An 11204-nucleotide genomic window follows, 5' to 3' on the forward strand; every position below is an offset into this window, starting at 1 on the left:
CCTCGCGCAGAGCTGGCTTCTGATTGGCTGCCGCTCGCTCGCCCGAGCCCCGCTGGGGAGGCCTGCGACTGCGCCTCTAAAGGCGCTGCCAGACTGCTTTTGCGCTACTTCTCCCAGCTCCTCGCCGCGTCCGCCAGTTCCTAAGTCCTTGCACCTACCCGCCGTCATGTCTCAGGTAGGACACGTGCGGGGCTGCGAAAGGGCAGCGGGGCGGGCAGCCGGCGTGGGGACCACCCCGCAGGCAGAACCCTGGAAGGTCTTTCTCTTCCCGGCTCCGTTCTGCCTCCTGGACCCGTGCCCAGCCCTGACCCTTTGGACAGAGCCTTGATAGCGGAACTTTCGGTTTGGGGCTCCCTACACCGCCATCCACCCTGCAACTGCTGGCAAGTTGCCCATCGAGTGGACTTCGCGGTGAAGCAGGGATAGGGATCGGAGGCGAGGGTCCGAGGTAGAAAGAGGAGAGATAGAGGGTTGCATGGCTGGAAGGAGAAAGGGACCGAGTCCCCCATCCGGAAGGACAGGACATGAGTAAGGGCGGAGAAGGGAAGCAAGGAGACCGTGGCTGAGAGCTTGGAGGTCAGAAGTAGGGGCCGAGTGTCCGTGCGGCCGGGGGAGGGTGCGCCGGGGGAGAGGCGACCCCCGAGGCCTTCCCCTCCCTTGAATGTAGCCGCTTTTCCGAGACCGAGCTGTGCTGGGCGACCTTTGGCTCCTCTCCTCTCTCTCTCCAGTCCGGCACTGGGACAGAGGTTGGCGCTGGACGCCCCAAACTCGGGGGAAGGGGGCCAACTGACTCAGGCCCTGACCCTGCTGTACTCATGCCCTGTCCCCTTTTCAGCTGTTTTAGCCACCCCTGTCCCAGGTCAGGGCTTCACTGGGACCTCAGCCATCCCCAGGGCGACCCGGTATTGCCCAGGCAGGTGGCCATGCGCCTTTCCTGCCGAGTACACTCCCGCTGCAGGCAGTCTTAGCCTTCTCCTTCCCACGCTATTTCCAGTACCTGACACCCGGTGTATGAGAGCTTTCTTAATGTAGTTATCAGATAAGGGAGCCTGTGAGCCACCTCCTTGTTTTGCTGGATCTTTCTAGCTGTCCGGTTGTGGGGAGGAGGGGACACACTTGCGAGGGAGCTGCTTTCCCTCACCTGCATTACAGGAGTGCTGCCTCTGCAACTCCTCCATCCCCTTACCGAGCTCCATTCAGGCCTCTCCTCTCTCTCTCGCATTTAGGCTGAGTTTGACAAAGCTGCCGAGGATGTTAAGAACCTCAAGACCAAGCCAGCAGACGATGAGATGCTGTTCATCTACAGCCGCTACAAACAGGCGACTGTGGGTGACGTAAATACAGGTATGCTGAGACGAAGGGGGGCGGGCCCCTGTTCAGCCAAGCAGACTCAGCAGCCTCGATGGGTGCTGGGACTCTTAATCTGTGGGAACCTCGCTCAAAACCTTCTGAACTCTTTGGGTGGGATGGTAACTTTTATGACGTTCCTAGGGTGTAAGCCGGGAGAGGTTCCCCGAGATCATGTTCCTGGATTGGGTGTACAGACCCTGCACTGTTCTTGGTTCTTGGTAGGTCAGGTAGAGAATTCAAATCCTAGACTTTACTGATCAAGAGCATTTCCCATCTTCTTGGGCGGTGGTGAAGGCCCCCAGCTTGGAAGAGACTTGCTCAACTCTCAGCTCACGAGTAGCTTTGTTGAAGCATAGTGCTTCCACCCTAAACGGGCAAGATCAAAGTCTCCGCGCACTTGGCAGGGGACCAAGCCTAAATCAGGAGCAGAGAAGCAGCTGGCTTCCTGGGACAGGTCAGAGCCTTTTTGCTGAAACATTTCCTGGTGACCATTCCCTGTTGAAAAGTCTTAGTACAGATTTTGAGGCCATAGTTTGAATTAACGTATTCCATAGTACTGCCTTTCCTGCCTCGGCCAGTTTTTATTCTGCCCCCAAAGTCCCTGATTCTCAGGTGTATACTTTGCTCTCAGGAAAAATCTCCCACAGATCAATAAGAAATAGACTAATAATTCGGGGGGGGGAAATGGTGAAAGGGTATGAACATACAGTTCACAAAAAAGGACACTCAGAAAACTAAACAGTAATGCATGAGGCAGAGAAATGGGTTAGGCAGTGGCATGATTCAGTCCATGCAAGGACTCGGAGGTGGTGGCCATGGCACCACAAAATGAGGTTACCCCCTCCCCTCTCTGATCAGGAGGGTGAGTGGGCCCCCAATTCCACTGCAGTTGGGTTGGAGGTGGAGCAGGTGGGCTGGCTGCGAGCCTCCTGGATGCCGAAGTGCCCAGAGGTAGGGATCTGGTGCAATGCCAAATCGAACATGGGTTCCCAGGGAGGGCTGAGTTGAGAAAGGTCTCGTGGTGGAGGTGAGTTTTATGCTGGGTTTATAAGCTGTGTCCTCCTGGGAAGGGGGTGGAGAGATGAAGTGGGGGTGGCTAGAGCCACCAAGATACTCTTCAGCCAAGCAGTGTTTTCACAGAGACTGGGCCTGCCCTGCTTTCACGTGAGGGCAGGTAGGCTGGCTTGGGAATCTGTAACTTCCCGGTCAGGGAGGTACCAGCACACTCTCAGGTTTCACAGTCCAGTACAGTAGCCACTAGCCACACGTGGCTATCTAAATTTAAACTGAAGATAGCTCAAATTAAGTAGAATCAAAAGTTCAGTCTTCAGTCACACAAGCCACTATTCCAGGAGCTCCAAGTGACACAAGTGACAAGTTGGACGGTGCAAATGTACAGCATTTCCATCATCACAGAGGGGCCGCTGGGGGGGTGCTGCTCTAGAATTCAGTTGATGACTGCGGGTGCAGTTCCTCCCAGGTACCTCCGGGAATGCTTCCCAGAAAGCACTTAGGAAGGCGTGATGTTCCTCTGGCACAGGGTCCAGGCTGTGGGCACCGTGGTTGCTCCCCTTGGCTTGGTTCTCTGCGTGGCAGGGAAGAGGTCAGCAGGGAACTCGTGAGTGTGTTTCCCAAGTGCAACTGATAAGTCTGTAAGCATAAAATCATGGTCTGACTTAAACGTTGCTCTCAGGAAAAATCTCCCACAAATCAACAGAGCATAAAATCATGGTCTGACTTAAAGAAACGTTGCTCTCAGGAAAAATCTCCCACAAATCAACAAGAAATAGACTAACGATTTGGTGGAAAATGGGGCAAGGGTATGAACATGCAGCCCACAGAAAAGGACACTCAGAAAACTAAACAGTAATGCATGAGACAGAAATGGGGAAACTTCATAGTATTGTTTAAAGTGCAATTTTTAAAAGGAGACGTTTGGGAGTTACTTAACTTTGAAGACAAGGACCCTCTAGTAATGGGAGCAGTTGCCCTTATACTCTCTCTGGATTTTAAGTTTGTATTTCTGTACACTGTTCTCAGCCGTTTACCTTCATGACAGTGTAGAAGGGATTGGTGTGATAAAGATGCCTTTCATGGCAAGAAAGCTGCTAAAGTTTTCCTTTGGAACTGGAAGCAGACCTAATGTCTTCCCTTTTCTTGTTGAAGAACGGCCTGGGATGTTGGACCTCAAAGGCAAGGCCAAGTGGGATGCCTGGAATGAGCTGAAAGGTAATTGTTCTCATCCCTTTCCCTCATTTGTGAAGCCCGGTAATGAAATCCTCCTGATGACGGCCTGCAAGGGGTGAGGAGGGAAAACGGAGTGGGTGAGGCCCGGGCTGGACACAGCTTGACCTGTGTCGGAATGGAAAAAAACTGGGCCACCTACTTTTTCTCTTAATACCAGTAATGCCTTCTCCAAAAGCACCATCTCCAAGTCGTGGTGTCATCTGGAGAGGAGGGACGGGGGCCAGGCCACTGAGAAACAGATTAGAAGTCGATATAGTTGGCGAGGACTTATATATACTCAGAATTAGGGGAGGTTTGCTGCCCACAACTCCTCTCCCCCACAAGGCCAGGCAGTGACCCCGTAGCCCAAGCAGCCCTCCCCAGTTCCCTTCCAGCCAGAAAGGCACAAAAAGAAAGGAATGAGCTAATGCATGGCAAGCCTCTGGCACTCGTAGGCTCAGTGAATGGAGCTATTCTACGCTAAGCAACAGCAGCCAAGTGTCCCAGCTCCGACTTAATCACGTGCCACCTGCACTAGCAAGACCTAAAAGTTGGCACTAACGTGCCTGCCAGCTTTTTTGTTCTTGTAGCTAGCTTCTGAATAAGCCCTCTGTCTCCCTGCAAATGAGAAACACTTGAACTCAAAAAGGACCAGAATACAATAAAAACACTCCTAGGATTTGAAGGAACTGGAACAGGAATGCCCGTCCGACTGTCCATTTCCATGGGCATTTCCATGCCATCCTCAGGCCCCACACACTCAGTGCTTCAGACACGCTCCGATTTCCAGCAGGTCTCTCTCCTTCACGTGGATCCGGGAAAGTAGGTGTTACTGTCTCTGAGGAATATACTAGCATAGTCGGTGTCTCTTACACAGCAGCAAGAAGGCAAAAACTGGCCTCATCCCCCTCCAAGAGCCAGCTGCTTTTGCTCAGAGTTCTCAAAACTTTTCTCGTAGCTTCTCTCTGGGGAGAAAAGGGTGCTTGGCTTTGCTGTTTCACCACCAGCTTAACAGCTCTGGGAGTTAAGAGCCCAACAGAGAAATACTTGATAGGCCAAAGCAAACCGGGAAGTCAGCAGGACCCGTAAGGCCACTGCGGCTCCCCAGGTGCGGCTCTCCTGCCTGTCGGGAGGGCCCCGCCTTTGCCCAAGACTCAGACTAACCCCTTACTCACGACAGTGGGGGACTCACAAGGCCAGCAGGCCATTGGCAGGCCTCAGGACAGCCACACACACATTGGTTCAGTGCTTTATGGAGCATTGAGCGTTCTCTGTGGGCCAGGCTTCTTGAGTTCTTCGTCAGATCCCGGCCAGGTCTCCGAGGTGTAGGGAGTAGGGCCCCCCTTTGCAGGTGAGAAACTGAGCCTCGGAGTGTTAAACCAGAGCTGTCAGGGGCTCAGGCTGCGCTCAACTTCCGTGCTGCCTCTGACAGACAATCTGTTGATTCCTTACAGGGACGTCCAAGGAAGATGCCATGAAAGCGTACGTCAACAAAGTAGAAGAACTAAAGAAAAAATATGGAATGTAGGGACTGGGTTTGGCTGCCAGCCACGCATGTCATCTAAACTGATAATCATGCCTTGTTTTTCTAATACCACGGATGAAGTGAAATAATGAAGTTAACCTTCTTCCTGAACACTGTCCAGGATACGGCTCTAACATTAGGAGCGGAAATGGTTACTCACCTTGCGGGGCTTCTCGAGTTCTTCGTCAGATCCCGGCTAGGTCTCCGAGGTCTGGGGAGTAGGGCCCGCCCTTTGCAGGTGAGAAACAGCCTCGGAGTGTTAAACCAGAGCTGTCAGGGGCTCTGAGGCTGACGCTCAACTTTCGTGCTGCCTCTGACAGACAATCTGTTGATTCCTTACAGGGACGTCCAAGGAAGATGCCATGAAAGCGTACGTCAACAAAGTAGAAGAACTAAAGAAAAAATATGGAATGTAGGGACTGGGTTTGGCTGCCAGCCACGCATGTCATCTAAACTGATAATCATGCCTTGTTTTTCTAATACCACGGATGAAGTGAAATAATGAAGTTAACCTTCTTCCCTGAACATGTCCAGGATACGGCTCTAACATTAGGAGCGGAAATGGTTACTCACCTTGCGGAGTAGTTTTTATCTATAGACCAATTAAAACTGCATTTGTTACTTAAGTCTTTGGTAATCTGGTTCCTTGAAATAATTTACACTTCCAATCTCACTTTCTTTTTCTAAAGATTTTGTCTGGAAGTGTTTGAGCTCTGTCCCGTCCCTGGTCCTCTGCCAGGAGTGAGGCAGGCAGTTCCACCTGTTCCAGGCCCAGAGTGCACTCACCTGCGGGGAGGCGGACGGCTATAGGAGTGTCCTTTCCCACCTCGTATCCCTCCCAGTTCCAGCGCGCCCTTCAGGGGCCTGGCAGAGGCTTCAGTCTGCAGGTACTTCAGCCCCTGTCAGGAACATTGCTAGCCTCCTGCTCGGAGGAAAGCAGGGTTGACAGGTGTTTGAGGTCTGTCTCAGGTCCAACCAGTCCTCAGTTCCAGAGCCAGTGAGCAAGGAATGACGTGCATCTGCCACGGGCATTCCCGAAGGCCCAGGGGAAGCTTGGCCACAGGCAGCTGGGCAGGCAAAAATGAGCAGGGGAAGGGAGATCGGGACCTGGGGGACGGGGTGGGCAAGGTTAGGCTGCAGAGAAGAAAGACTAGAGCTTGACCCTGGAAGATGTAGGTTGTTGAAAAGTAATAAAAGAAAAAGTGAGAGCTGTCAGCTGTCAGACCCTCGTTGCCGGATGTTCCCCTTCAGTCGCCGCAGTCCTGCCCGGGAGATGAGATTTCCCATTTTGCAGGTGATGATGTTGGGGCTGACGGGGATTGAGGAGAAACTCTGAGGCCAGGCAGCAGTCAGTGCTCCGTGTTTGAGGTCTGTCTCAGGTCCAACCAGTCCTCATTTCCAGAGCCAGTGAGCAAGGAATGACATGTGCACCTGCCACGGGCATTCCCGAAGGCCCAAGGGAAGCTTGGCCACAGGCAGCTGGGCAGGCAAAAATGAGCAGGGTAAGGGAGATCAGGACCTGGGGGACGGGGTGGGCAAGGTTAGGCTGCAGAGAAGAAAGACTAGAGCTTGACCCTGGAAGATGTAGGTTGTTGAAAAGTAATAAAAGAAAAAGCGAGAACTGTCAGCTGTCAGACCCTCCTTGCCGGATGTTCCCCTTCAGTCGCGCAGTCCTCCCCAGGAGATGAGATTTCCCATTTTGCAGGTGATGATCTTGGGGCTGACGGGGACTGAGGAGAAACTCTGAGGCCAGGCAGCAGTCAGTGCTCTCCAAAGCCTGTGCCCTGCCTTAGACACAGTTCAGCCTCACCCCAGAAGAGCAGGCCTTGGCGTTAGACTGACTTGCCCAAGATCACTCCGCTGGTGAATAAACTAAGAACCATCATTCAAGTGCAGGTCGTGGTTCAGATGCCACACCCCAGGTGGCCTCAGGCACGACCAGTGCTGCAGTGGGAGAAGGGGGCAGCAAGGAGGGCACCAGTGTGGCTGTGGTGGGCATGCCTGCCATGTAAAATGTAAACACAGAATCTGACCGTAGGGGATGGGGCGCCATGGGGAGCACATGGTCAACAGCTGTTGAGAACAGCGATTCTTCCAGTCCAGCCCAGCCTGCCCCTGGGAAACCAGGCCCGCAGCCCAGGGGTAGACCAGGGAAGGTTGCTCCAACGGGGTCACGGTCCAAAACCCCAACATGTGGCCCAAGTGAGGTGACATTCTGAGTAGCAGTGTCGTCTATGTGGGAGACAGTCTTTCCTGGTGCTGATGTAACTGAGGGCGGATGAGGCAGGAAGCCTACAGTCCTCTCCACCCACCTCACAGGCACCAAGGGAGGCAGAAGGAGCCACAGCTACTCACCTGGACCCATACCTGGACCATCTCCATGGCTCGGGTATTGGCTGTTTCAGGAGTGAACCAAAGGATAAACAAACCTTAGATGAAGTCCAAGGCGTGGTTCTTGTCCAAACAGATCTGGCTCCAGGAGGCTGGTGCAGCTCCCCGGAGGGTGGAGGTGAGCATTAATGAGATGATGTGAGAAGCTCCTGGCATAGAGTGCGTGCCCTGTGTGCCTCTTTATCGGGAATTTTTCCACCAGCTTTCAAATCAACTCTTGTCTCTGACACCATAGGAGTCACGGACCGAGTCCAGGAACAAGTGATCTCTCCTTCGGTGACACTGCCCAGCTTTCTGCCCTATTTCCAGCCTGTGAAAGGCAGCCTGGCAGACGTGTGCTCAGGCCCCGTGTCACCGCCTCTGGGACAGAGTGGGAGGGGAATGGGTCTCCGCCTAAGAAAGCCCTGATACAGTCCGTCTGGTGCTCGGAGCCACACTGGGCTAAGGTTGTTGTGACGACTCAGCAGTTCTCTGTGGGTGCGATGGGAGAGAGCCACTGTGGGAGTGAAAGGCTTAGACCCAAGGCCCATCTGCCACCTCTGGTGTGGCCTCTAATTAATGGCCATCATCTGCTGAGAAGCTGACGGGCCAGGCTCCCACTCGGGTTCTTTGATTTGGTTCTCGAATGCAATCCTTGCAGTGCCTGGAGGTGGCTCTGCTCCTCACTGCTGTGCAGTGGGGATTACTGTGCTCATTATTCACTTGAGGAAATTAAGGTTCTGGCGATGTGCGTAGGTCTAAACTCAGGGCTCTGGTCAGAAAGGCCCTGCTCGTCCCCTTCCATCATATTCCTTCTAATGGCACTGGCTGCCCCTCAGCTCTGTACCTCCACTGTCACTCAGATGATAGGGTGACCCCCACCTCACTGGGCTAGCATACGTTCCAGTGCAATAAATCCCTCGCCCGCTGCACAACTCCTTCCAGAAAAGCGGCTTGGGAAAGCAAGTCACATCTCCACGCTGGTGTGGGACCCAGACGAGCCAGACTTTTGTAAGTACCTGAGGTGATTCTGAGGCATGGCCAGGTGAGAGGGCCCTCCCTCCCACTCACTGTGAAGCCGTGGTACCAGTTTCTCAGAAAGTGATGCTGGGGTGGTGTTCTGAGAACACGCCCCCAGCAGCCTCAGGGCCAGGCCTGCTCCCCTGGCTTCTGCAGGTGTCCATGCACAGCCCAGGGGTGTGTCCCACACAGGGTGTTATTTGGGAACACATGAAGCAATGGGAGCAGAGTGGGGCACAGGCTTCCCCCTCCTCTATAACACGCCCACAGTGTACCACAGGGTACCAATGCCCATCTGGCTCTGGTGACAGACTTAGCTGTGAATCCCACTTCAGCCTCTCAGGTGCTAAGTCACTACCTTCTTGGAGACACACCGCATGCGGACAATGGGCTGATAAGGTGGGGCAAGTGCTTAGCACAATACCTAGCAAACAGCAACTGGCTAACAGCCTGGGGTGCTTTCCCAGCTGCATCCTCACCCTCCCCACCGCTGCACAAATCCTGCCCTGGGGCCCCGAAGTGCTGCTCCCCACCTTGGCAGTGCTCCAATAATTTGGGGGTCAACCATGCAAGTAAGTGGAGGTTTTCCTAGGATGCTCTCCCCACACCAAAGTAGTTCCTAGGTCCAAAAGCCTGGGAACCAGTGACCACACAGGGACCACCCAGCTTGTGGGACTTGGGAAGGCCGCTAATTGCCCGCTGCCCAGGGTAGAGACAGGGAGCGAGTTGTGTCACCTGTGTAAGCCTTGCTTTCTTCATCAGTAAAAGGGCTGGCCAGGAAGGTCATGTGTCCGGTGTAGATAAGAAGGAGAGCCACGGGATGGGGAGGAGAAGGCCCTGGGGAGGTTGGCTTGGCAGAAGTCAGGCTGGGAAGTTGTGTGGGGGTGGTTTGAGCAGCCAGATGAATACAGATTAACATTCAGTTGCAGGTGTTTGAAGTTGAGGATGAGTCCAGAAGTACCCAGGAGGCAGGCTACAGCGAAGCTGTGCCCTTGGGACCTGGGCCAGGGCAAGACAGCGCCTCTGCCCTTGGCCGCTCCCCGGGAAGAGAAGCTTGGAACTTTCTTCCCTTCTTTATGAGTATGGTTGCAGATGATCTCTCTTCCGAAAGAACATCGGGTAACTAAGAACAGAGCAAAAAATAAGCAAAGCGGCTTCGGGATAGATAACTCAGGCGACAGCAGCCTTGCCTGAGAGAGCTGTCTCCACAGGGGCAGAGCAGAGGCCCCTGCAGAGCGCTCCCAGCACTGCCCCTCTTTGCAACTCCCCTGCCTTGGATACAGCTCAGTCCTTGGAAGACCAGGACTTCGTAGACCCACAGCTTTTTCTAGGGTTTTATGATTTTTTTTACAAGTATTTTTACTAAGTAATGAATGAACATGAGCCTCCATTGCAAATATTTTCCTTTTTCTGTAAAAATCGCCCCATAAAGTTTTTCCAGGGAAATTGGTGAGGTATCAAACATGGCCCAGGACTCTGCACTTGCAGGGCGGGGGCGGGGGCGGTGTGACTTGTGGGGTCCCAGAATACCCTGCTGTAGTGGGTTGAATTGATATGTCCAAGTCCTAAGGCCCCACACACAATGCCGTGTGAATGTGATCTTATTTGGAAATAGGGTCTTTGCAGATATAATTAACACAAAATATCTCAAAATACAATCATTCTGAATGTAAGATGGACCCTCCTCCAATGACTGGTGTCCCTATAAGAGAGAGGAGGGGTGGGGTTGAGACACAGACACACAGAGAAAAAGGCAGGTGGAGATGGGGCAGAGATTGGACTCATGCAGCAACGGGCTGCAGAAGGCCAAGGGCTATCACAGCAGAAACTACGACAGAGGCATGGAATGGATCCTCCCCCAGAGGCCCAGAAGGAACCAACCCCGCTGAGACCCTGAATCTGGACTCCTGGCACCCACAACTGGAGAACACATTTCTGTTGTTTTAAGTTACCCAGGTGATGTGATTTGCTGTGGCAGCACTAGGAAACGAATATGCCTGCTGACCCCTGTTACATATGTAACGCCATTGCCTGGAGGGCTTTGTTGTGAATAATTGATTAGGTTCATCTGTTAGAGACCAGGGGCCTTAAAGGTATGGGAATTAGCACAGTTTGGGTTGAAACCATAAAGAAGCTAGAGCTCAGGTTGCTGCCATGATGCCCGCACTGAGAAATCACCACCAGCTCCAGGGCATCAGCATCCGGGAAGGAGGGAGGGAAGGAAAAGAGGGAGAGAGGGAAGGAGAGAGGAAAGGAAGGAAGGAAGGAAGGAAGGAAGGAAGGAAGGAAGGAAGGAAGGAAGGAAGGAAGGAGCCCTGACCAGGTGGCTCAGTTGGTTGGAGCATTGTCCCCTACACCAAAAAATTTGGGGATTTGATTCCTGGTCAGGGCACAAACCTAGGTTGCCAGTTCAATCCCCAGTTGGGGTGCATACAGGAGGCAATTAGTCCATGTTTCTTTCTCACATCATTGTTTCTCTCTCTCTCTCTCTCCCCAACCCCCCCCTTCTTCCCTCTCAAATCAATAAACATATCCTCAGGTGAGAAAAAAAAGGGGGAAAAAAAAAAGAGGACTGAAAAATGGAAGGATTTGAGGGGCAGATTACCCGGGCCCTTAACACTATTTTGCCTGAGCATGGCCCTGAGGAATGCTGTCAATTCATCAGCATAAGTTGGAGTGGAAAGAGATGGGCTTTGCAGAGAGACTTGAATTT

General features: G+C 53.0%; 1 protein-coding gene and 1 long non-coding RNA gene across 2 annotated transcripts; one reads left to right on the plus strand and one right to left on the minus strand.

Annotated features, from left to right (window-relative positions):
• Window positions 1–47: 47 nt before the first annotated feature.
• DBI (diazepam binding inhibitor (GABA receptor modulator, acyl-CoA binding protein)) lies at window positions 48–5182 on the plus strand. Its single transcript, XM_005876476.2, has 4 exons — window positions 48–175; window positions 1227–1344; window positions 3517–3579; window positions 5031–5182. Exons 1-4 carry the CDS (start codon window positions 167–169, stop codon window positions 5102–5104), a joined length of 264 nt encoding a protein of 87 aa, XP_005876538.1. The 5' UTR covers window positions 48–166; the 3' UTR covers window positions 5105–5182.
• On the minus strand, window positions 5167–5735 carry LOC106727853. Its single transcript, XR_001364104.1, has 2 exons — window positions 5675–5735; window positions 5167–5261 (listed from the first exon to the last, which is right to left on the minus strand). It is a non-coding gene; the product is annotated as an uncharacterized LOC106727853 (long non-coding RNA).
• Between the last annotated feature and the right edge of the window lie 5469 nt (window positions 5736–11204).

The sequence above is a fragment of the Myotis brandtii genome, unplaced genomic scaffold (assembly GCF_000412655.1).
Source record: "Myotis brandtii unplaced genomic scaffold, ASM41265v1 scaffold488, whole genome shotgun sequence".
In the NCBI taxonomy this organism is placed as follows: Eukaryota; Metazoa; Chordata; class Mammalia; order Chiroptera; family Vespertilionidae; genus Myotis; species Myotis brandtii.